The following is a 27,282-nucleotide window of genomic DNA, read 5'->3' as shown; positions in this document are numbered from 1 at the left end:
ATATATAGACCCCATAACATTACCAACATTATGTTGTGAATTAATGCTTTTATAGTACGTGGCATGAATTACTGCCGCCTGTTGGACTTTTATGATCGTGTTTGTCCTATTTGATAGAACTCCGAATTGCCCATCATCTGCACTATGATTGCACAATTAATATTCCGCCACAACTACCAACTACATGTACACGCCACTGTTGGATCTATCAATACTTTGCTCAATTTTCTCTATATAACCACCACCACCTTACAGGTTTTCTCCACACCAAAACTTGCCTAGTTACCTATTGCTAGAAAACAACACTAAGCTCTTTGTTCTCCTGTCATTTGAGATCTTTTAACTACAATGGCTGGAATTATCAGGCCAATGTGCATTCTCCTCATTGCCGCCGTCCTGGCCGTGGCAGTTGCCCCTCGCGGTGAGGCAGCAATAGGCTGCGGCACGGTTGTTTCATACCTGAATCCATGCCTGCCATATGTAACCAACAAAGGCCCTCTAGGCAGTTGTTGCGGTGGAGTTAAGGGTCTGTATGGCGCAGCCCAGACTGCACAAGATCGTCAAAGCGTGTGCAGCTGCTTGAAGTCTCTCGCTGGCTCATACAAAGATGTCGACCTGAACAAGGCCGCTGGACTCCCTGGACAATGTGGCGTCAACATTCCCTACAAAATTAGCCCTTCCACTGATTGCTCAAAGTATGTGCATCTCTTATTTCTATTTTTTCTTTTATATTTTCTGTAACAATTATTATTTTATTTCAACTATTGTATGTAAGAAGGCTGATGTATTCATAATTTTTTGTGAATTTTTTCTTTTGCAGGGTGAACTGACGAGTTATGTTCGAAAAAAATGCGTTCTCCATGTATAAGTCGTTAGGCTTCTATATAAAATAAAGGTTGAGTCCTTTGAGTAGGCCCACTCAGAGTGAATGTAGTGTTTTATTCTCTCATGATATACAATTGTCCAATCAGTTGAATCAATCAATGAAGCAAACACTACTTTTTATATACTTGTATTTCATTTGCATTCATGTTATTTTTTTCTAAAATAGCTCTATAATTACAAATAAATTTACAAATATATTTCATTATTTATATTGATGTATCGATAAAATCGACACTTGTTAGTTTAGTAAGATATCAATAAAGTTATACAATTACTCTATCTGTTTTTTGTAAAATTAAAGAACCACTCCATGGAAGAACAAATATTAGGACACGATACGATACTGACACGACTATCGATAATATATTTTTTGTTATATATGTTCTCAACTTCTCATAAACTAAAATATGCAATATAAAAAATATAAAAATAAAATATACAATAAGAATGTCTTACATCTAAATTTTAAACCAATTGTGGCTTCAGAAATATATATACATAATCATTTTATTTTAAAAGGTACGCAATAAAAAATTTCTAATAATTCAAATTAATTAAATCATCATGATCATCTCTCGAGTTTTTAGTAATTTCATCCCAAAATTTTTAGTTCGAGATGAGTGAATTAATTATTTTTCTTTCTTATTAAGGTCAAAACTCTTTTCTTTTTTAAGACAACCCAAAATTTTTTAAAATTATTTAAAAAAAAAAACCAAATGTGTCTAAAACGTGTCAGACACACCTCCAAAATGCGTCGAACACGCCAACAGGCATGTTCGTGGCGTGTTTAACGCAGTGTCCTTTTTTCTTTTTAATTTAATATTTTTAGACATGCAGATGTCATGTCCGACATGTGTCTGAAGCATATCTGAGCCTTGTCCGTATCCAACACTGTAACTTTTTAAAATATCAGTACATTATTAGAAATAACAAATGTATCTAAGTAGTTAAGCTAGTTCTTTTAATAAAAGTAAGCTCAATCCATCTTTTTTATCAAATCTTTTAAGCTATTTAATCTTATATTTAATAGACAAAATCACTTTTATAATTTTGTTAGTGTTTCGCTTTTATCCTTCATATAATTGACATTCTTCCCTCCAAAGCAAAACTACAATTTTAAATTCTAATAGTTAACTTAATGACTTTTTTTACAATGTTATTATAACAGAACACTCTCTTACATTTTATAAGCTATGGTGTTTTATTCATTCAAATACTTTAAAAGTTTATTTCTGAAATAGAATTCAATATTTTTAAACTCTCAAAATATATTATAAGATGTCGGAACAAATAAGATATTTCAAATAAATTTAACCGAGCACCCTCTAAATTTGTATGAATATAATATATTATTCAATAAGAAATAGATAATCCAATTAAATTAATGTGAATAAGATCAAGAAATTTAAACAAAAATATGAACCTAAAAATTGCAAACAAAGGCAAAAAGTAACATTTTATGCAATAATATTCAAATTTAGATGTTAATGAAGAATGTAAAGTATTTTGACAAAACTAACATAATTATAGGACCTTGCATTACAAATACTGCTACTTCGAATGTCTAATTAGATTAAAATTTTATTAACATTAATTAATTTAAAATCATTTCATATCACATCTAGAACATAAAATGGAAAGACATTAGGACAGCAAAATAAAATATATATCACATAGAAATAATATAATAATAACAAATAAAGCTAAAAAGATAGAAATCGCCAAAAAAAAAGGTACAAATAAAACATGATCAATTTTATTAAATTAAAATTTCTCATAAAAACTTCAAAAAATAAGGGACTTTCACTGATTAATTTTATTTTTTTGTTGAAACTTTTTATATTTATTTATTTTACTTTCGCACTTATTTATTTCAGTACAAGCTCATCAAATATAATAATCAGTAAATACAAAATGAAAATTTTCAGTATTTAGGATTAAATGTTTTATTTATTATAATCAAGTAAACTTAGAAGAGAATTGCAAATAATAAAATTTAATGGTTTTAAAATGATATTATCATTTTTTAAAAGAATATAATTGTATATACTAATGTTTTAATTATAAAAATATAAATAAAATTTTTAACTTAGTACTTTCTATATCTAATAAACGATATATTCAGCTTTAAATATTATATATTTCTACATGTGCAATGTACGTGATACGTTGTAATATACATAAAAATGCAAAAAAGTGAAATTAAAAATTGCATAAACAAGAACCCAATTCAAAATCATACCAATTAAACATTACCATTGAACAAAATTGCTAAGTGATCTAGAGAAATTGAGAACAGACCCCATAACATGGCCAACATTATGCTGTGAATTAATGCATTTCAAGTACGTGCCCTGAATTACTGCCTTCCGTTGGCCTTTCTTGTTGATCTACAGAAATTGAGAACAAACCCCTTGCGGATTACCTGCCAATTACCAGCTTCACGTATATGCCACTGTTGGATCTATCAATATTTTGCTCAATTTTCTCTATATAAACACTACCACCTTACAGGTTTTCTCCACACACTAAAACTTGCCTACTCAACTATTGCTAGAAAACAACACTAAGCCCTTTGTTCCGTCACTTGAGATCTTCCAATTACAATGGCTGGAGTTAACAAGTCAATGTGCATTGTCCTCATCGCTGCCGTCTTGGTCTTGGTCGTGGCCGTTGCCCCTCGCACTGAGGCAGCAATAAGCTGCAGCACGGTGGTTTCATACTTGAATCAATGCCTGCCATATGTGTCCAACAAAGGCCCTCTAGGCAGTTGTTGCAGTGGAGTTAAGGGTCTCTATGGCGCAGCACAGACTACAGAAGATCGTCAAAGTGTGTGCAACTGCTTGGAATCGCTTGCTGGCTCATACACTGATGTCGACATGAACAAGGTCGCTGGACTCCCTGGACAATGTGACGTCGACATTCCCTACAAGATTAGCCCTTCCACTAACTGCACAAAGTATGTACATGTCTAGTTTCCATTTATTTTGTAAGAATTATTAATTTATCGAATTATATATTGTATAAGAAAGCCACTTAAGTGATAAATTTTGGTGATTTTTTGGTTTTGCAGGGTCAACTGAGGAGTTATGTTCGGAAAAATAGTGGTCTACATATATAATTAAGTTGGTAGCTATGTAAAATAAAGGGTAGTCTTGTGTTTTCTTCCCATAAGCAACTGATGAATAATACCCACCTTTTGTATGCTCGTACATTAATTTGCGTTTGTGTTAATTTTCCTAGTTGTTCGTTAGTCCACAATCAATGAATGATCTAAGTTTTAAAACTATATATATTGTCAAGCACAGGATAACTATATATTAAATAAAATATAAAATAATTTACTAATCTAAGATAATGGATCCTTTTCAAACAATCCATGCAAATTTTAGGACTTCAAATTTAATATATCATTAAAGAATTCCTTTCAAACAATGTAGGCTTCTGGTAATAAGTTGAGTTCGAGCCAAGAAAAATGTATGGTTTTGAAATATAATAGAAGAGAGTAAATATGATTTTTTTCTACGATTAATTATTATAGTTAGAAAAAAGAACCGTGGTAAATACAAATCAATCATACTTTTCCAACAGTCACTAGCCGTTGTTTTTGCAAGTGTGGCTAAAACATTAGCCATGATTAATTAAAATAATGACAAATATTTTGACTATAGCTAAAAATTATGGAGAATATTGATGAACCGTTGTAAAAATTAAAGTTTTTATTTTGATTTTATTTAATCGTGGTTAATAGTATTAATTTACCATGATTTTTAAACCGTAGTCCTTTATAGTGCAGCGAAAACGCAAATTTTGTTTTCTTGCAGCGTAAGTTGCAAATCTTACAAGCACTAATTATAAAAAGAATTTTATCTGAGATTAAAAGATTGTTTTGCAGTTTAAACCTTACCACTCCGATTATCATAATAATTCCATTAATAGAAATAATGTTAATAGCGCCACAAATTTCTTGTAATTTTGTCGTGTAACTTAGGGTGTCAATTTCACCTTTATACAAATTAATTTTCATAATTCAATTCTACAACTTAGAAAATTTCACAATTTTTAGTCATTTTTGGCAAGAAAAATACATGTGTTGGGCACATGACGTTTATCATTGGGTTTTTTTTTGGCTAAATGAGATAAAAATTGCCAAACTTTCGAAGTTTTAGGACTATTGCTACTATCAATTTGTGTAGGATCAAAATTACCACCTTTTAAATTATAAGATGGAAATTGCAATTTTTCCCTAAACAACTCATGTTTTGCTGATAATTTCACTATCTTTTACTCCTCGTAGATAAAAATAAATTAATAATAGCTCTAATAGAAAAATTAGAGCCTTAAAAATATATTTTTCAAACTTCACATATCAACATGACCCAACATGGGATTTTGTGAGGGTTGTGATTAAAAAGTAGACTATAAAGGTATTATTTTTTTGTTAAAGTTCACCTAATTTTTACTCCTCTTAGAGAAACAAATTAATAAAGTCTATAATTCAAAATTATAGCAATAAATATATAATCTTCACACACCACATATCAATATGCTTCCAGCATAAGTAGAGTCGAGGGCAATGCTAAACAAATAAACTAAAATAATAGAAAAAAATTATAATTTTTATCCTATAGCTTAGGGGGTGACAAATTTTGTCCTGCATTGATTCATTTTGCAATTTGATTAGTTCTGTAATTAAAAAAAAATGATAATTTTGATCTTTTTTAGCCGAAAATTACATAAAATCCCTCTACGTTATGCGAAATTGGTTCAAAATCCCCTTGTTTTGTAATACTGCGCGAAACCCCCCTTCCTTCCTTTAGTTTCTAACCGGAGGTGTATTTTAAAAATATGTAAATCCGTTGCCATTGCCTAGATTTGAGCAGCACTTTGCACTGCATTGCCCACCGCCCACCTTCTGGGGAGATGCAGATGTGGTGTTGAAGAGGAGGCGTTGGCAGCGGATTTGAAAACATAACAGGGCGTTTATTCATTAAGGGTTTTCTTGACGCGATTCTGTTCTCGTTGGTGCGACTTCTGTATTAAGAGCCCATATCGGACCAAACAAAGCCGTAGAGGATAGGGCATTTCAGATATGACCGTTGTGGAAACAATTCAAATTCACAAATGATCGTTACCTAATCTTTTCACTCCCGTTTTTTCTTGATTACATTTACACCCTATCATCATCATCATCTTATATCAATCCTCAGCAAACATTTCTCCTAAAACAAAAAGCATTTTCTCTATGCTCTTAAAGGTGAATACTTTTGAATTCTTGAACAAGTTCAGCAAGAAATATGGCGTTGAGGCCTCTTGACAATGCATTGCCAATCACTCCTGAAAGACCCAAGAATCAAGCAAAAATCGTAATCCCAGCTCACAACGAGAAGCAACAATTGCCTCAACTTGTTGTGAATGACGAAAACAAAGCCCATTACACCTTGAAAGATACTTTCTTCCATAATCCTGTCTTGATTGGCTTATATCGAGAATGATAACATATAGGGCATTCTTGAAGGCCCTTGTTTTCTTTGTAATACAATACGCAATTGTTTACACAAGAATCAATTTTTTCGTAACGTAAACCAAGTTTACCTAGGTGTTTTTTGGTCAAGTAGAAGTTATCTGGCAACTTTTCATCTCCAGGCAACATGCTTTTGATTGTTGACACAAGTCGATCATAAGAAGCTTCAAGTAAATTGTACTCTAATCTGATACTTAATAGTTGGGCTACAGTAGAGAGTTTTATGTGATTTTTGCAGTCATCCCATAATCATTCATCAGCATCTTTTAATGAGTTAAAAAACTTTTGTGCTTTTGGATCAGGTAGTTGTTCATCACACATGAAGTTTGAGCTGAACTCAAGGCCTATTGCATCCATCACCATTGTTCTATAACGAGACGTTTCTACTTGAGGAGCGGTTGAAGAACCCCCCACATCATCTCTTGTATTCAAAGATTCACCATGTGCATACCAGATGTTATAACCTCGAGTAAATCTATTTTTTACTATGTGCAAATGCGCATCACTCCGATTCAAAAATCTCATGTTGCGACATTTAGAGCATTTGTCCATTATTCAAAGTGGGTTATCAAAGGCAAAGTTCAAGAGCTCCTGATCAACCCTTGTTATGAATTCATCTAAAATAAATTTATTATCATCCAAGCGCCTCCACATCCAACTACGGTCAATATTCATTATTCTGCAATCTTTAGCGATTTTAGATATACTTGATAGAGAAAGAAGGCTGGATGAATTAACCATTATTTTGAAAATCAAGATTTTTGATCTACTGATATAAGAAAAGAGAAATTAACATTTAATCAAATTTGATGTAATGGTAACTCAAGTCACTTAAGAAATACAAAACAAATTTCAAAACTTCTCAATTGAACATAGACTCATGCCAGAGAGTTAAAAGATTCTTGGAGGGGCAATATGTATGTATAATCATTCAATATTGGTGTTCTATAACCAACTTTATAGATTAGGCTAACTTTCATCATGTAATGGACCTAATGGTTACTTAACCCAATTATGTCTAATTCATACTAAATTCTTGTTCTGACTATATATAACTCTTGAGACTAGAGCGGGAGCTATCATATCAAGTAGAAATAGCATTGGCAGATTTTTTATTCACTTGTTCAATAATTTTCTAGTTAAATGATTGCCTTTAAACTCAACATCTAGTCCCACATCAAATAGCATATCTCAAGTAGTTTGAGTCTTTGTTGTCTGTTTTTCAACATCCAGTTTAGTATCTAAATTATCAATACAACTAATAAGTATCCCCAATTTTTAAGAATACTCATTTAATTTACATGCAGAGCTCCAAAGGATTAAGAATTACATGTACGTATATCTATTTGCAACATGAAAAACATAAGAAACAAGGAGAAAAAGTCAAACAGCTCCGTAGATCCCAAGCTTTAGAAAAATTTTACGCATATTAATTGTACTCATACTACTTAATAGGAGATGTCGACCCGATTTTTCAACTTCAAAGCATGAACAGAGAAAGAGGAAGCCAAAAGAAAAACACAAGGTTGTACTGATTAGACATCTCCATCAACTGTACAAAATCGATGAATCATCTTAGCTTATTTTCAATTTACCACAGTCAAATCATGCTAAACAAAGCAGAAGAATCGTCAACATTCTTCCCCCATATACAAAATGCATAGTAGTTGATTTAAGTGTAAGATTTCACACAAATTGAGAAAACCGATGACAACTCAACAAATTACAAAAGTTTCGCATGTCAATCAGCCAAGTCTTTCAATTTTCAACATATTTCAGCAAAAAAAATGAATATTTCGGTGAGAAGAACATAGGAGTGTTCAATCAGGTATTTTAACAAACACTTTGAAAGCATTCAAATTTCTCCTACAAACTGTAAAAAAAATTACAATGAACAGAAATTATCTATTAATGTCATCAGAGAGAAGTTGTGCTGATGGAGCTGCAGCCGTCTCCGAGCGAGCGAATGATCTGCTTTCTTCTTCCCGCCGAGAGAGAGAGAGAGAGAGAGAGAGAGAGAGAGAGAGATAGAGGAGAGATAGGGTTTAAGTTGAGAGGTAGAGGAGAGAGAGGTTCTGAAAGTTAATTTGAGGAGTCAATTCCGTTCTTTTAGTTATGTTATATAAAAAAATTGGATTTTTTAATTCGATTCGGTTCACAGAGTCTGTAAAAAAAATCGATCCAAAAATTGAAATTTACAAAAAAAAATTAAATCGAAATTTTCAAGTTCGATTTTTAGTTCGAACCGAATTTTCGATCTAGTTCGATTCGGCCGATTTAATCGAATTATGAACACCCATAACGGTAGCTGGTGAGAGAAAAAAGGAGTTGGGAAGAGAGAAAATATAAAGTCAAGGGAGAAGAAGAGAGGGGTGGAGCCGGTGAGAGAAACATTAAGATGAATGGGTGTTTTTTATTAAAATAAAAAAAATTAATAAAAACTTTATTTTTAATTTATTGTAATTAATTAAAATTAAAATTTTAATACATTATAATTATAAATATATATATTTATATTTTATCATGTCATATAAAATTTTTCAACTTATTTTCCTAAATAGAAAAATTCTTATTTTTGTGTTTTAACATTTTCATAAATAAAAAAATTTCTATTTACAACATCAGAGACGAAAAATTTCATGGCTAAAATTAAAAATAATTAGCTGCGGAAATGCAGATGAAAATAACCAAAAAAAATTAAGTGTCAACTATCCCGATTGAAGCAATCATTTAATAGTATCAAAGACAGAATATAATATATTTTAGCAAAATTATATCTGTCTCTAAATCCGTCTCTAAAATAAAAATTGTTAACAATTTATCATAAAAAAAATTCGGTCTCTAAATTTTGGTGTTTGATACCCTTTTTTCTTGTAGTGTGTATTGTTGAATAATTTACTTTGATAATCTTAAATATCTGTTAAGAAAAGTGTCGTTGACCGCCAGTTGAATAATTGTGGATTGGAATAAACATGAATTTTTAAATTTATATAATTATCATATATTGTGGTGTATTAGATTTTTAAAAGGGTAAATTACAATGACCCCCTATAAGATTTGGCATGATTATAAATAACCTCTCGTTATTTAAAAAATTACAAATACCTCCTGATGTTTGCTGAAATTATATAATTCTTGGATGGAGGTATGAAATTGTCAACTTTGGCTTTATTGTATTTTTTTTTTAAATAAAAAATTTATTAAAAAAATCGAACAGGATAGATAGAAAAATTTTATAAATTATCCACATAGTGTATAAAAAAATAAAAAATAAAATATAAATAAAATTATAATTTTTAATCCAGAAGGGCATTTTGATTAGTCTATTATAAAACAAATGGATGAAAACCTAATGGATTTGGTTAATGTTAAACGGCCTGATGGGTGTAATCCTAATTTTATTTGAAAAAGACTATCTTACCCTTCAATGACTTCAAAATTGCAATTTTACTAGAAGACCCGCGTCTTTCTAACGACGTCGGGTCCAGCAACCCACCTCCAATAAGCTGAGACACGTGGCAGATCGCTATTGGACAACAGAACCCCCCGCTATACACTATAAAATACTCCATGCTCACTGCATTTATGGTATGCCGTTTTTAGTCACTTTTTTATTTAGATCGCTTAAGCTCACTAGTTCGTCAGCAACCTGCTTATTCGCGACCTTGACACCAAGCACTGACTTAAGAATCAAAGGGTTTAGTTGGGGATCACCCCAACAAGCCTAACCATCTGTTTCTCTTTTCAATGTATTTAATTTTGTATTTTATATTAATGAAAAAATAAATTTTTAATTGTGTGTATCTTACAAAAATCCAAACAAACATCCATGATAATTTTTTTAACTAAAAATTAGAAAGAAAGAAGCACAAATTAAAATCACAAGCACATTTTATATTTTTTTCTCACTTTTTTAACTTATAATAACTTAAATACCCCTCTTTTGTCTCATTTTAATCATTATTTTAAGTTTTTTTTTGGAATTGTACTTTGACCTTTTTTATGTTATCCAGTTTAACTATATTTATTATTAAATATATTGATTAAATATTAAAATACCTAATAAGTGTATAAAATTTTTTAAGTTAAAAAATAAATTCACAAATTACAATAAAAATTTAATATACTAATTTCACTTTTCAAATTTACATATTTATATAAATACAAATAAAAATTAATAATAATTATTATATATTATTAACTAAATTAAATTATTATTTACTATGCAAACTATTAATTAAATGTTAAAAAACCAAAAAATTATGTCAAGTTTAAGTTATGCTATTTACATAGATAATATTCTAATTAAAATTATTATTTGTATTTAAAATAAAAATTTTGATAATCCTTTTTGTTATTTTTATATTTTAAAAAATAACTTATTTTACTTAATTTTTAAAAAAAATAGAAATAATTTTTTCCCCTCTTTCATTTTTTTCCCCTTCTTTCTTTCCAAGATCGCTCGCCTTTGGCACCACCGCTACACGCTATCGCGCAGCCTGGTGACGACAAGCGGTGTTGCCAAAGTCCAAAGAGGGTGACGGTGTGATGCTTGTGTCCTGGAGTTGGGTGTTGCCCCATCCGTCCATGTTGAATTTCATATATTCAAAGCAAGAGGGAATGCAAGAACAAGCCATTGTAGAGAAGAAAGCCTCTCTAGTTTTTCTGTAATAAATCTCATCATCCAAAAATGAATGTATACAACAGATTAAATATACAATGGGCGTAACCACCCCAACTAACTAACCAAATTTATTACATAAAAGGCAAAATAATCAGTTAACAGAGTATCTATCCCGTATTTAGCAAATTTGTAGATGTAGCAATGTGCCACTTGACATGCGACATCAGGAATAGCGACCTCATGGAGTGTTGCAATGGGAACTGCGTTCTGATTCATAAGCTCAAATGCGATCTCGCGATCACTGTCATGAACCACGACCTCAACGAATGCGATCTGGTGTTCGACCTCAAAGTCATAGGTTCGGGAGGTAGAATTCTTAACAACCCCCCACAAATTGGACATGGCTCGAACGAGAACAAGGCCAATTTAGAAAGCATGGTGGTGAAGGTAGAAACGGGCAGGATTTTAGTAAACAAATCATCAAGCTGCAACGAACTTCGCACAAAGGAAGGGGGGATGAAACCCTCTTTGTAGGCGTTGCGAACTAAATGACAGTCTAATTCGATATGTTTAGTTCGTTCATAGAATACAGGGTTGGCCAAATCACCCCTTTTAAATTATGGGAGATGTTGGTCACCTAAAGAAGTGGGCGACGACGGCGTCATCACGTCAACCCCTTTAGAAGGGGCCAGCAACCTCATGGTCACCCCCCAAGGTCGAGGTCACCATAGCGGAGTGTCTAGGTGGTGCGCTGTTGCCGCTCATAGAGCCGGTGATTGATTGATTTATAATATATGTTATATTTTATATGTAATGGTGTATATATATATATATAATTAAAAAATATATTTTAAAATTTAAAATCTGGTCGGCTCAATTTTTAATTATTAAAAGCAGTTGCTATTTTAACAAATGTATAACAGACAACTCAGTAAAAATTTTAATGTTGTTAAGTGCAACAAACGGGACGGAAGAGTTTAAATAATTTTAAATAACATAGGGGTCTTTTTGCTATTTCTAAAATATAAAGGGATTTTTTGCAAATAAATAAAAACACATGTTGTAATTATCTCCCTAAATAATGAATCATTTAAAGTATCTTAAAAAGAAAAAAGGTAATTGACTTGAAACACCCCCAGATTATGCAAAATTAGTTGAAAACTTCCTTGTATTAATAAAGAAAGCGAAAAAAAATCGGTATTTTTCACAATAATGCACATTCACCCCATCATTTGTTCATCTTAACATCATTAAAATTATATCTTTTACCCGTGATACCCTTATTTTAACAATTATTGACCTTTAATGGTAAAAAAATGAAGGGGCCAAATTGTACTAATATATAAATATATTATTGATTTATATACATACATAATTATATATATGATATATAGTATGCATATGTATACATACAAAGTGGCGACGATCATACCTCTGAACAACATCGTGGTCACCAATCGCAAAAGTAGGTGACCCCATAAATTGGGTGTCATCGTCGCTTAGCTTGGGTGACGATGACTCATCTTGATTTGTGGTGGCTGATGATGATAAGTGGAGGAAAAGAACCAACAAAATTAAAAGGGAAAAAAATAAAATTTTTATTAATATTTTTATATCATTTTTATAAAATTAAAAATTGAATAAAAATATTACATACATATTATCTTAACATTTTATGTTAAATACATATAATGATAAATTTTGATTAAAATATTATTTATAGTAAATAATATAACTTCAAACATGCATTGAGATACTTTTTGGTAATTTGATATTTAATTAATATATCATATAAATAAACATAATTTACTAAGATATATTCAAGTTAAAATAATAATTTTAATTTAATTAATAATATGTAATTATTATCTAACACTAAATTACAAGCTTCTTTATTTTTTTTTTTTTTGTGATAAAGTGTATTATAAGCCCAAAGAGGGTATGTTTGTCATTTTTCATCACATTTATTGATAAAAGTTGAGAAGAAAATATTCATACTCACACAACTGGTGAATGTGAGGCACTCTCCATTTGTTATAGGCCAAAAGGTAGTCTTCTCCAAGGTTTACAATAATATAAGGTCCCCCCCCCCCCCCCCCAATTTTATTAATACATGGGAGTTTTCAATGAATTTGGCATAGCACAGGGAGTTTTATGTAATTTATCCAAATAAAAAAAAATGATAGACAATTAATTACCTTAAGCTGTTGGAACCAGAAAGCCTATTGCTCGCAGGGGGATTTGCATGTAGTTGGCTCATGGCAAGTGGAAGTGGCCACGCACCATAACCTCGGCCGCGCTATGCAAATCCCAATCCAACCTGCACAAACAATCCGACCTGAACCATAATCTCGGTCGCGGTATGTATATCTCTTTTTGAGACAGTCGCAAAAAGAAAGTCCTGCAAATATCGATCGCAAATTTTTGGGACTAAAAATACTGCGGGTGTAGTTGAAACGACAAACCCTATGTCCAAACTGTCGCAAAATACCATCGGAAGAAGTCACATAAATTTAGTCATTTTGCGTTGGCCAGTCGTCCTAATATCCGTCCCAAAACTTCCCCATTACCCAAACAAATAGCCCCCCATGGTAAATACCCTTGTGACTTGTACTACAAAAAATAATGTCGTTAACAACAATACAAATTCCTTACAAAATAGTGGAATTTGTTTCTAATTTACATTAGTAATAAATTAAATAAGAAAAATATTTACTTGGTATAACTAACTCATCCCTAATTTTACCAATGGGTTTTTTCGTTACTGATCTTGCTATAAAATTTACTAACGGAAGTAATTGTTAAAATTTTAGGGTGAACTAGGCAATTTTTTTGCAAAGCCAACTATGAACTTTTGTAAAATTTTTTGTTTTTTATGATTATAATAAAACAATATTTCATTTCCAATGTTAACATTGAAATTACGAAAACATAAAATTCTAATCCCTTCTTGAATTTATCGCTAATTATCAATAAATTTACTCTTTATTTTAATTTTACTGGCTATCGACATAATTTTTTATGGTGTTGTAAGTTGAAATTACCGTGTTTGCTAGGTTTTATTCTCCCATTGCAAAGTGTTGCTACAGATTACTTATCCCTCGCGCGCAATGCTATGCAATCGGGTCTCATGCAACGTTCACAGTTTCCATCGCAAAATGGGTAAATAACATTTTTGGTCCCGAAGTGGACCTGTTTTCAATTTTGGTCCCACACTCAAGTCAATTCATACATTTACATGTGGGATAAAAATTAGAAATAGGTCCACTTATGGGACCAAAAATATAATTTACTCTTATTTTGATTGTATGGACTAACAGAGAGAGCAACTGTCGTTATCAATTGCACGGAAGTCCCTCAATGGTCCTCAAATTGAAAAAAAAGAAAAAAAACATATGAGACTTAATGTGCGAATTGATCTGAGTGTGAGATCAAAATTGAAAAGAGATCCACTTATGGGACCAAAAATATTATTTACCCTCGCAAATTTAAATTGTCACGAGTTTCTTAAGAAATCATCGCCCGCCAAAAACGCGGTTTTCTTTCTTTTTTGTTTTTTTGGCAGTGGTTTTAAACAAGTCATACGTTTAAAACATAGATGGATAAATGTACGTAATAAAAGGAAAATGTGGAGTTGGGTGTTAATGCTCTTTCGTTTATCATTTACCAAAATTAATGGACACAGACACTGGAAATTAGATTAATCATTAACGGATATCAATTCACGTAGCTGGTCCTAACAAACTGGTGGTCGTTGCCCGTAGACATCTGAATTGAATTATTCAAGTCTTTGAATCATGACACTCATAATTCACGACGTAGACTCCAGAGACACTGTGTACACACCCTACAAATTTATTAGACAGGCAGCCGCACATGAAAACTTAGCATCAACGTGGGAGTCATTGTGTTGCTGTGAAGACTGTGTTTGATTGATTTTATATTTTAATGTTTAAAAATATAAATTTGAGAGTTTGTATAAAGTATTTAGTAATTTTTTTGGACGAGTTTGTGATCTCCTATAAAAATTATGAATCGCTATAAGAAATTATGCTAATAGTTCAAAAAATTAAGAAAAAAAGGAGTAAATTTGTTGATAATTACCAACATAAGGGATAAGAATTATAAGTTCTTGTGATTAAAAAATTAATATAAGAAATGAAATATTTATAATTAGAAAGAAATCTTAATGTTTCAAAACTTTGTAGCTGGTTTGGCCAAGAAATTTAAAAAGTTCCCTGCGGACAAAACTTTATTATCAGATATTTTTATTAGTAAAATTTTTAACAAAAATAGCAGAAAGAAAATTCGATATAAAATCAGTAACGAGCTAATTACTAAGAATCTAACAAGATTCTCTAGAAAATAAGACGTTTGTTTTTTCCTTAAAACTTTAATAAATTATTTTAGTTTATATATAACTCAGATAATTGTAACATCTTATAAACTTTAAGACTCGTTTATTTAATCAATTCAAGAGCATGTCATACGAAGTAAGATTTGGCATTTTAAGTACAACCTTTGTAGGTGTTCAACCATATTTTTTTCTTTTAAATAAGTTTAAAATGTATTGATTTTTTTATGTCTAAATCAAACACTAAATCATGATGCCAACTATAATTAATATTCATCTCCCAGCTGACAACCACCAACCATAAAATTCTAGTATTAATTCTATCTGCGTGATCCAGATCAAAATATGCGATCTTTTTGAGCAAATTCAAGCTCGTCATGTATTAATCTTAGATTGTGAATGGGTCCTGAGGATTAAACATGTACGTTAGGATAGTCGGGTTCGTCTACAACTAAAACCCTCCGACGCTCAAGTTAGTTCGTGTCAAAGTAGAAATATACGATCTATAAGCTTAAAGGTGAATGCAATAAATGCGTGTTACCTCAAATGATTCATGTGTGAAGTATTTATAGGGCCCAAGTGTACAGTGTTGGTTGGACCACGTGTCACTATCTAGGTGTTCATAGACTTTTATCGTATGGTGGAGAATTCATCACTCCAATCGGTTGGTTTTTCAGGTCTCATGCCGGTCGGGGCTTCGGGGATCCGACCCGCGTACCAATACGCGGATCCTGTTGCTTTTAAAGTTATTTTATCCATATAAGGGGGGCTTTTTCGTCTTTTTGTGTAAACAGGGTAATACCCCCCATCACAGCGGAAATGTTTTCTATATAAGCATCATACTGAACAGACGTTGCTGCAGACATACGAAAATTGTTAGACTAAAGCACTAGAATTTCTATTTTCTTCCACTTTCTAGCATCGGTTGCAATGGCTGGAACCATCAAGTCAATGCTTGTGGTCCTCATCGCGGTTGTGTCGATCATGTCAGTTGTTCCAGAGGGTGAGGCCGCGATAGGATGCGGCACTGTAGTTTCGAAACTGAGTCCATGCATTCCATACGTGACGGGAAAAGGTGCGTTGGGTGGATGCTGTAAAGGGATTAAGGGTCTCTATGATTTGGCCAAAAGCACAGGGGATCGACAGAGCGTATGCAATTGCCTGAAATTTCTTGCTGCCTCGACCTCTGGCGTTAACCTGGGCAAAGCGGCTGCACTCCCCGGCCAGTGTGGTGTTAGCATCCCCTATAAGATCAGTCCTTCCACTGATTGCTCAAAGTATGTGCATGCATATCCTAATTTCAAGTTTGATTCTTACAATAATATAGATTTTTCTAGTTATTGCATATAGTGTAAGAAAGGATTAATTGTGTTAATGTGATTTTTCCATCCAATAACTAACAGAGAGTTTACGAGCCCATTAGTTCAAACACGTGCTGGACTAACGGCTCCGTGACTTCTCGGTTAATTACGAGACGAAAAAATCACGTGAAGACATAAAATGAGAAATTTTCTAACTCATAGTATGCAATGTGTGAACATCATAATAAATGACACTAAATTAAAAACAATCTTAATATACGAGAACAAAAATCCAATTTTCCATAAAGCTGATACTCTTGAGTGTTATGGGGTTGTGTTGCTCTTTATTTGGGGGTTTTCTTACCTGTTAATATGTTACAGGGGATCTATATAGATAACTGTAGTCATGTAAGAAAGGTGTGAATTTGCACTAATGGTGACAATATCTTGCAACTTGCAGGGTGAAGTGAGTTTCTATCAGCAGCAGTCGTCGGGTTATGTTTTCTAATTAAACATGAATAATAAATGTACCTTTTTACACGATATATGCAGCCGTATGAATACCGTGTTAGATGGTGGGAAATGTACCTTTTTACACGCTCATGTCTTTCGTAATTATTCCCCCCCCCCCCCCCTCTCTCTCTATATATATATATATATTGTTTGTGTTATTCTATAATGTATGGACAGGGATACAATATGACACGAACATGACGATATGAAAAATATAAAAAAGTTAGAACATGACACGAAACAAACACGGGTATATATAATATATTTTTATTATATATATATTCTCAACTTTTTATAAAACTAAAATATGTAATATGAAAAATATTAAGATAAAATATATAATAAGCATGTCTTACATCTACATTAATCAAATGTGGCTTAAACAATATTCATAATCAGATTATTTTTAAAAAAACACAATGAAGAGTTTTTAATAATTTAAATTAGTTAAATTATCGTGAACATCTCTCGAATATTTAGTAATTTCATTATACTATTTTTAGTTTAAGAGAATTCAATTAATTCTTTTTCTTTTTTTGTTAAGCCTAAAATTCATTTTTTTCTTAAGACAACCCAAATTTTTTTGAAATTATTAAAAAAATCAAAATATATCAGACACTCCTCCAAAACGTGTCGGAGCCATGTCCATTTTCTTCTTTTTTTCTTTTTTCTTTCTTAATTTCGGACACAGCGATACCATGTCTGGAACCAACCCTATATTGGATAAATTTTCAGAGTGTCCGTGCATCAGACGTGTTATTTCTTCCTATTTTTGTGTAGAAAAATACAATCGTCCTTGAAAATTGTTGCCAATTACAAAAGCTTGAAGGGCTACCACGCCTTTTGTTGAATATAAAACAGTAGTGAATATTTCAGAGGTTCATTTTCGCTTTCAAGAAGAAGCAAAAAGAAAGTCACAACATGTTGATTTTTTATTTTGAAAAATTCAGTTGATTGCATTAATCGACATTTGCTACAAAATTTAAACGATTATCGCCACAATACAGTATAACATTAGTGACAAAATTAATGATAAGTTTAAAATTATGACTAAAATATATATATTAAGTACTAATAATTTGATCTTATCATTATATAATTATCACTGACAAAAATTGTGCATAAAAGCGTCTCTACAGATAATTAATGAATATTTACAGTGACAATAAAACATTTACAATGACATAAAATTATTTATTGTCACGAAATTTTCACTGTCTATATCTTAGTAATTGTTTATAGCATCAATGTTGCGTACAATTTTTTGTCATTAATTCTTGCAAATAACAACTTTTACATAATAAATAGTCATTATATTAAAAAAAAAAAACATCAAATTTGTTATTATAATTGTGACAAATAAAAATCTTTGGTACTAAATATATGGTATTAGTGACAACATTACAATATAATTATCACTTGATTTTCTTTGTCGATAATATCTATCTTTTTTATTTTTTTTTTCTTATAGCATATATGCAATTTATTGTGTTTGAATAGTAGCATGTGTATATTGCTTTTATATTTGCTTCAAAATTATTAATTAATTTAAAATATTATTATATCCCGTATTAAATGTTAATTGTAATAATATATTAATTACTCTAAAAGATATTCATATATATATATATATATATTCTTTTTTGAAAATAATGATAACCCAAATTAATTAACAAACTCATAAAACGTGATAGTTAACTAATTTAATCCTAATTATATAATTTTATGTCCTAATTAAATGGTCTCAGATCATAATCAAATGCAAAATTGTTCCAAACAATTGTCCTAGACATTTAATGGGAAAATTACATTTTTGGTCCCTTCAAAGTACTATGAAAATAGCTTTGGTCCCCGTTCATTCCCGAATTACACTTTTGGTCCCCCTACCAAGGCTCATTGTCAAAAAAGAAAACCCAGATCAAGACCCAACAAAAACAATAAATTGGGTCTGGGCCTGGTCTATACCCATTAATACCCAACAATTCCCCAAACCTTATACTCATCCAGCCCTAATTCACCCCCTCAACGCTGCCATACCCCCATCTTTAGTGCGCTGCGGCGGCGCTGCTGCACTTGCCTTTCATCCGCCGTTGTTGCACTGTCGCTCCGATACCATCCACGCCGTACCTAGCTCACGCGGCGGCGGCGCCCTCGATCGCTACTTCTTTCTTCTGTTCTTTCACTCCAACCACGCCGCCTCGCACGCACGTTGGCGCCCGCCAAGATCCATTGTTGGAGATCTGGGTTTTCTTTTGGGACGATTTATGAGGGAAGAGATAAGTTGGTGGGCTTAAGTTTGTTTGATCAATAGATGTCTGAACTTTGTATGTAAATGTAATTTTGGGAAGATTAGCTCACATGAGGAATTTATGTTAAGTTCTAACGATAAGTCAAAGATAGGGACTAAAAATGTTCAAAAATGTAATTTTGAGGGGCCAAAAGAGTAACTCGTGAATGAAGGGGGACTAAAACTGTTTTAGTGATGTTTGGAGGGACCAAAAATGTATATTTTTAGCCACTTAATCAATCACTAATGATTCAAAACAAGTAAAGAGATAGACCACTAGAATAAATATAATTTTTTGATATGATTAATTATTATAATTAAAAATAAAAAATAATAATCGAATAATAATTATTTATGATTGCACAATAATTACTAGCTGTACGTTCTTCTGAAAAGAGAATTGAAAATATTAATTATTAATCATTATCAAGATTTAAGTTTTCATATTAATTTTGTTTAAACATGAAACAAAATAATAATTTGATATGATTTTTAAGTTTTAATAATTAATAATGTAGAGAATAACCCATAGTTTATAATAAATTGTAAAATAGCACCAAAATTGGCAGTCTAATTTCATGAATTTTATAGATCACTATACTTAATATATGACTGAGAATTTCATGAGGTGTCTTGGTATTCTAGATTATCATAACTCAAAACGCGCCTTGGTCTTCCCGTACGGAGCCATCGTCGTGTCGATCAGCTGTCCCTAGTTCTTCATGCCCGACCCGGCCGGCGCATGGACCAAACCTGTCCTAAACCCATAGGAGGTAGTTTGTGCAGGACGTTCTACCCAGTATCTCTGCCTTCAACCGCAAATCTCGCCGCCTTTACACCTTGCTTTAGGAAACGTTAGGGTCAACCATCGTTCGAGGAAAGCGGAGATTTCATCGATCCTTAAGCTGATTACCTTACGCCGGGTTGAGAACAAATCCTACTCGCCAGGAAAGCAAAGCGTGGTGTTTTCGGAAAGCATTCGTTGCATGGAAAAGTTCCCACAGGATCCGTATAGGAGCTGGTTTTCTAAAGCAAGGATACGAAGTAGACGGAGAGGCTATGATATATATATATATATATATATATATTAAAAAATATTAGACAAAAACTTTTAGCCAGATTTTTAGGGGCAAAATTCACGTTCGAAATGTCATATAATTAAATTCGTATTCTTCAATTAATTCATCAAGTACGAAATTCCTAATTCGTACGACATAGCAAGTACTAGTAGTAAAATTTGTTTGCACCAATAATCAAGAATTCATTAAATTGCATTATTTCTAAATCATAAATCGTCTAGATACGAAGAACATAACCTACTACTAGAGAGCTTCAGCCCACCCTATATATATACCATTTGGATTTAGAATGTTGGTATAAAAGTGAAACGAACCTTTTTTAATAAAATCGTGTAAAATAGTTAAATTTTGAACGTTCTCATAATTGTACAAAACTTGACCCAAACGTAGGTTTAAACCCATGCATTTAATTTCTAATGTCGGTGGATTCTAGTCTTTCTACCATATGATAAGGGAGCGTTTTACAATTTGAGTAGGGTATGTTGACATATTTTTGAATGATGATTAGCAATGAATTTTTAGAAAGATAAGAATTTTACAATTTTGTGATTTGCGAAATATTTTTTTTGCTACTATTAGAAAGGAAATTTAATGTTGTAAAAGTTCGGAAAAATTATATTTTTAGTTCCGTTCAACACTTTTAGTCCTCTGATTTATGAAATTTTTAAAATGATCCCAAAATCAAGAAAACATGACATATTTCGTCCTTTGCTTTACGATTTTTTTAAAATAATCCCAAAATTAAAAAATTTGACACATTTATATCATGAAAAAAAAAATACCATGTCCATTAGTTTTGTGAGCAACCAAGCTAACGAAAATCCACATTTTGCATATGTTCTTGCTGTCTATTCTTTTGACCAAAATCTGGACATAGAATTAAATATATTCCGTTTTTCTAATTTTCGGATCATTTTAAAAATCTTGTAAAGCAAAGAACTAAACGTTTGAGTTTGACTAAATAAATAATTTTCTTGTTAAATTTTACTATCTTGCAATGAATTTTTATTGTCACTAATGATATTATTTCTTGCATGAATTAGGAGAAAATGAATTGATTAGTCTAAGGTGTGTGAACTAGGTAGGGTTAAACCGACTACTAGTGTTGGAGTTAGGTCTTTAGCTATATAATTAATTACATAATTGCAATTTTCTAATTAACATTTTATAAAGTCCAAGCACACTTATCTTATTTAAGCCATCATTCTTAATTACTTCATATAATGTTTTAACTAATAAAAGTTGATCACTAGGATGCTGCTTTTTTTCTTTTTATATAAAAGTGGTGATTACATAATTACATCAATATTAATAAATTAGACATTACATTGATCAATAAATTAATAAACTCATATATTACAATAATTATATATACAATTCGATAATTAAAGTCACGTCTACAACATTTCATATTAAGTGAGATAAAACTAAACACATTTAATAGAATTCAAACCTATAATTTTGAATTTACTCGTAAAATTTAAGCCTTAATAATTAAATCAAGACATCATTGGTCACTTTAATGCTACTGCCAATCAATTAATGGGAACTGCAAGCTTATTCATTTATAGGGTTAATTTCATTTTATCATCTGAATTATGACCGTTTTTATATTTTGGCATCTAAACTTTTATTGTGTCAACTTATCATCTTAACTTTATGAGATTTTGCATTTTACCATTTATAACTGTTTGTAAAAAAAAAATCACATGTAGTGCACATTTCATATTTACAAGTTATGTCATGTGATACTTTTTGGGTTTCATGCAATTTACCATGTTGTGATATTGCAACTGAGCAAATTACCCCCTTATAAAAAAAATAGCAATTTATCCCCCGTATTTTTTAAAATTAAGCATTTACCCCCTGTCTAGGGGGTAAATTGCTCAATTTTGAAAAATACGGGGGGTAAATTATTGTATTTTAAAAAATACATGGATAAATTGCTTCTGTTTTCATAGGGGAGTAATTTGCACATTTGCAATATCACAGGAAACTAAATTGTATTTTTTTAATATTTTTACATATGCACAATATGTGATGTTTTTCGAGCTAAAAAATCAACAAAAAAACCCTCATATATGGCAAAGTGCAAATTTCAACTAGTTGACACGGTAAATTGACAAAAAAAAAAAAAGACTTAGATGCTAAAGTGTAAGAATGGATATAGTTCGGACGACAAAATATAATTCACCCTTATTTATATCCTCATTTTCAGCTATTAGTGAAAAGTATGTATTTTTTATTTTATATAAGTTTTTCTATGAATATAAAAACATATTAAATTAGATAAAAAGTTATTTAATATTAAAATATGATGTCAAGTCAATATATTATAAATAAAAATATATATAAACAAATAATCTGTGATTTTCTGTACACACAGTCGACACACACTGAAAAGTATAATTTAGTCGGTGGTCATTAGTACCAGAATGTGATAGTTTCTGTTGGTACTACGAAGGACAAACTGTTTGTTGCATGTAGGAAGTCTTTGATAGGTTGAGTGCAGACCCCACAGATTTATGAGTCCAGCAGCAGGACATGAAAGCTTAAATCAAACGTGGCAGAAACTGAGTTGCCCATCAAAAGGGTGATTGATTGATTTGCTTAATTGCATTTTCAGTCCTGCAATTTTGGGTATTCACATTTTGGACTTAATTAAGAACAATAACTAACAAAATTCATATATTTAGAACAAATTTCAGCACAGTGGACTTTTGATCTGAGGATTTTTATTCATGTCCAAAAAATTTTAATGTGACCCTTTTGAAAAAATTCAAACTCGAATAATTTTACGCTTTATCTACTTAGGTTACACGTATGCATGAAGTGTCCCATCTATATAGGTACGTGGAGGTCCACTTTGATAAATTTGGGCCGAAAATGCAAATTTCGTAAATAAATTTCAATAAAGTTTTAAATTTCTAATGAAAATAATCTTAAATTTGCGAATTATTTTTAATTAGCATTTTTAATTGCTAATTCCAAGTTTGCTGGAGAAAAAGTGCCACTCCCATATATATTTTGACCTAATCATACTTGCAATTAAACCTTGATTGGTTTTATAACTTCTTTAAAGTACATAATAGAAAGTTGAAATAAAATAATAACGAAAAATATTATTTAATATTTTTTCTTAAATGAGGTTGAGCTAGAGGTGATTACGGTGCGGTTTTGATTTTTTTAAGTAATTTTTTAAAGTAAATCGCCGTAATCATTAAACCTAAAGAGGTGTTTATATTAATTTTTATTTTTTTATGAGAATAAATCGTAGAGAAAATTGTAAGTTAAGCAGTAATAAAAGTCGGGTGTATGAAAACAAAAGTTAATAGTGGAAAAAAAAAAAAAAAGAAGTTGAAGTTGGAGTTTTTGGAAGAACAGTTTAATACTTACAATTTTATTAATAAACTGTAGAAGTTGGGTTGGAGCTGCTTATAACTTTGGATTAAGGGAGTTCTTGCGATAGCTTTGGAAAAGTATTTTTCAGCTTTTGGCTAAGAAAAAAAAAAGTATTTGGGATGCTAACTTCTGCTTCTGAAACTGTTAAGAAAAACGTTTTTAAACCCAAATGCTAGACGCACTTTAGGGGGGTGCTTCTGACTGCTTCGACTTTTTTGTAAATAAATCTAACTCCATTTGTTACTACTTTACCCCTATTATATATAATAATCTCAATTCAATTTTACCATTTTTAATTTATTTTAGAATTGCATGTTTAAAGTTCAAAGTTTTCAATAATTTAAATGATTTAACAACAATCAAATTTTCACTTTCACATTTTAATATTTTAGATTTTAGATTTTTTATTTGCTATATTATCTAATTATATTATTCCTATATCATTAAAGATATAAATTAAATATCAGCGATTTGCTAATAAAATGATATGTATCTATATATATATATATATCTTTTTGCAATCATGCAAAGTTTACTTATTGTGTATGAATCAAAAATATATTACAAAGGAAAAATAATATCCGTCAACACATGGGACAAAACGATTTTTAATCAATTAAATTTATTTTAGAAGTGATTATTTCCAAATCACTATATATATTTCAATTTAGCTTTCAGATTTTCAATTTTTACAAACACTATCCACTTTTAAATCTGCTACAACTTATAATTTTTTGTACAAAAATAATTTCTATAAAAGTAAAAATTTTGACAAACATTTCCTAAATCAATTTGATTTAAACAATTAAAAAATATAAATTATAAATAAAAATATTTGTTTTTCAACTTATTTTCTTTTTTAAATATAAAGAAAAGAAAATAATAAGTTGATGAGCATTTTTTTTCCAACTTATTTTGAATAATAATTTGATAAGCGTTTAAAATAAGTATTTGCAAATTAACATCCCCTAAATCATTATGGCAACATTAATATTCCTCTACCAGCTAACAACTACCAACCATAAAATCGTGCTATTGATTCTATAGTAAAAGGAAGCAAACGTTTTCTATATAAGCATCAAACTGAACAAACGTTTCTCCAGACATACGAAAATTGTTAAGAGCAAAGCACTAGAACTTGTGTTTTTCTTACACTGTCAAGCTTCGATTGCAATGGCTGGAACCATCAAGCCAATGTTTGTCGTCCTCATCGCGGTCGTGTCGATCATGTCGGTCGTTCCAGAGGGTGAGGCTGCGATAGGTTGCGGCACTGTAGTTTCATATCTGAATCCATGCCTTCCATACGTGACCGGAACTGGTGCGTTGGGTGGATGCTGTAAAGGGATTAATGATCTCTATGCGGCGGCCCAAACCACAGCCGACCGACAGAGCGTGTGCGGCTGCCTGAAAGATCTTGCTGCCTCGACCTCTGGCGTTAACCTCGGCAAAGCTGCTGGACTCCCCAGCCAGTGTGGTCTTAACATCCCCTACAAGATCAGTCCTTCAACTGATTGCTCAAAGTATGTGTATTTTACAAATTTATATAAGGCAAAATTGCATATTCGATCCTCTAACTTTAGGTCCTATAGCTTACACCATTTACAGATTTAGTCCTTTTTTTTGATGAATTTATTCATGAATATCTCTCATTCGTTTCTTTTACGATAAATTTAGTCCTGTGTTGATAATTTTGGTTCTAACGACCTATAGTTACAAGATAAAAATAAGATCTATTACAATGTGAAGGGAGCCAAAATTATCAATACAGGATTAAGTTTATCAAAAAATGATAAATGTGAGATGTTTAGGACTGAATTCATTAATAAAAGAATTAAATGCGTAAATAGATTAAGTTAAAGAACTAAAAGTGCTAACGACTTAAAATTGTAGGACCAAAAATGTAATTTTACCTTTATGTAATATAGATTCTTCAAATCATTGCCTCTCATGTAAGAAATGAGTTAATTACATTTTATCACATATAAAAATACTTATAGGTAGTTAATAATAATGGGGTTTTGCCTATAGGTAGTTAGGAACATAGTACTCCTAATTCCTTTTTTTGAAAAAAAAAAAAAAAGGAAAAAAGAAAAAATCTTGTTGTTTCCGACGTGAGGGGTCCATCGCTTTCCCTTTTGTAAGAAATGGGTTAATTAGATTTTATTACCTATAAAAATAGTTATAGGAAGTTAGGTACATAACGCTCCTAATTCTTTTTTTTTTTTTTAAAAAAAGATCTCATTGTTTCCGACATGAAGGTCGATCGTTTTCCCTCTTGTACGAAAGGGGTTGATTACATTTTATCACCTACAAAAACACTCATAGGTTGTTCGGTACATCACACTCCTAATTCCTTTCTTATATAAAAAAAAAACCCTCGTTGTCTCCAACATCAAGGGTCCATCGCTTTTCCTTTTTTTAGTTCCGCGATTGTTTTCTTCTTGCATATTAGTGTTTTCATATGGGTTCTGTTTGAATCGAATCGGAAAGCATGTAAGCAAGGTGTGAATTTGTACTAATGGTGACGACAACTTATGTTTTGCAGGGTACAGTGAGCTTTGTTGAAGAAGAGATCTATATTTTCATGAACCATCCGCTACATTTTATCATAAAATATTAACAACAAATAAAGAGTTTTAGTTCGCTGTGTCGGTGAACTTGATCTATTGTAGACGTATCATTATTATTGTGATGCAATGGTACCTACTTTTATGTACTCATTTCTTTCTTGGCTATTAATATTGCACTTGTGTTATGTCTTGCAATTGTTGCCTACACAAAATACAAGAAAATGCAATTTGTCTTTTCTTTGTTAAGAAAAATGAGCAAATATTTGTCCTACGAAAAAAAAAAAAAATAATAATAATTTACCCCTTTATATTTTTGTAAATAAAAAAAAAAATTTCATATGTCTAACAGTTCATTACACGCGCTCTTTCTGTATGTGACGATTTTAAAATTTATAGAATAAAAAAAACTGTCGATAACAAAATGCTACAGTTGGAGCTGACAAATGAATGGATTAGGTCGGGTTTCGATTGCTGCTAAATGAATTTAATTCAAAATGACATGACGATTCAAATATGAGTTGGGCTCAAAAGGAATTATTTGGAATTGAGGTTGTCGGACATAATTTGAGGTTGACATTTTGAACTAATATCCTATCTGCTACTTTTTACTGCGACTTTTTACTGAGTTATGTGACTATGACACAAATGTAATTATGAGTTATAGACTTCCATTGCAATCTTTTTCCACATAATGTGCTGCTAGAAATGTCCGGAGATTATACTAAAACAAGGTTAAATTCTTG

General features: G+C 31.2%; 4 protein-coding genes across 4 annotated transcripts; all 4 read left to right on the top strand.

Moving 5' to 3' along the window:
• Nucleotides 1–250: 250 nt before the first annotated feature.
• Nucleotides 251–1,007, top strand: LOC105171991 (non-specific lipid-transfer protein 2-like). The gene is made up of 2 exons (XM_011093295.2): nt 251–695; nt 821–1,007. The coding sequence occupies exons 1-2, from the start codon at nt 349–351 to the stop codon at nt 828–830; spliced, it is 357 nt and encodes a 118-aa protein (XP_011091597.1). The 5' UTR covers nt 251–348; the 3' UTR covers nt 831–1,007.
• A 2,484-nt stretch (nt 1,008–3,491) lies between these two features.
• On the top strand, nt 3,492–3,860 carry LOC105171992 (non-specific lipid-transfer protein 2). Its single transcript, XM_011093296.3, has one exon. The coding sequence runs from the start codon at nt 3,492–3,494 to the stop codon at nt 3,858–3,860; it is 369 nt and encodes a 122-aa protein (XP_011091598.2).
• Nucleotides 3,861–16,236: 12,376 nt separating this feature from the next.
• LOC105171993 (non-specific lipid-transfer protein 1-like) lies at nt 16,237–17,291 on the top strand. Its single transcript, XM_011093297.3, has 2 exons — nt 16,237–16,664; nt 17,149–17,291. Exons 1-2 carry the CDS (start codon nt 16,318–16,320, stop codon nt 17,156–17,158), a joined length of 357 nt encoding a protein of 118 aa, XP_011091599.1. The 5' UTR covers nt 16,237–16,317; the 3' UTR covers nt 17,159–17,291.
• A 7,768-nt stretch (nt 17,292–25,059) lies between these two features.
• LOC105171994 (non-specific lipid-transfer protein 2) lies at nt 25,060–26,724 on the top strand. Its single transcript, XM_011093299.3, has 2 exons — nt 25,060–25,489; nt 26,515–26,724. Exons 1-2 carry the CDS (start codon nt 25,143–25,145, stop codon nt 26,522–26,524), a joined length of 357 nt encoding a protein of 118 aa, XP_011091601.1. The 5' UTR covers nt 25,060–25,142; the 3' UTR covers nt 26,525–26,724.
• Nucleotides 26,725–27,282: the final 558 nt, after the last annotated feature.

Source organism: Sesamum indicum, linkage group LG10 (genome assembly GCF_026168435.1).
Source record: "Sesamum indicum cultivar Baizhima isolate 11 linkage group LG10, ASM2616843v1, whole genome shotgun sequence".
Taxonomy (NCBI): domain Eukaryota; kingdom Viridiplantae; phylum Streptophyta; class Magnoliopsida; order Lamiales; family Pedaliaceae; genus Sesamum; species Sesamum indicum.
Note: the sequence above shows the minus strand (reverse complement) of the source record. Positions and strands in the feature narration are given on the sequence as shown.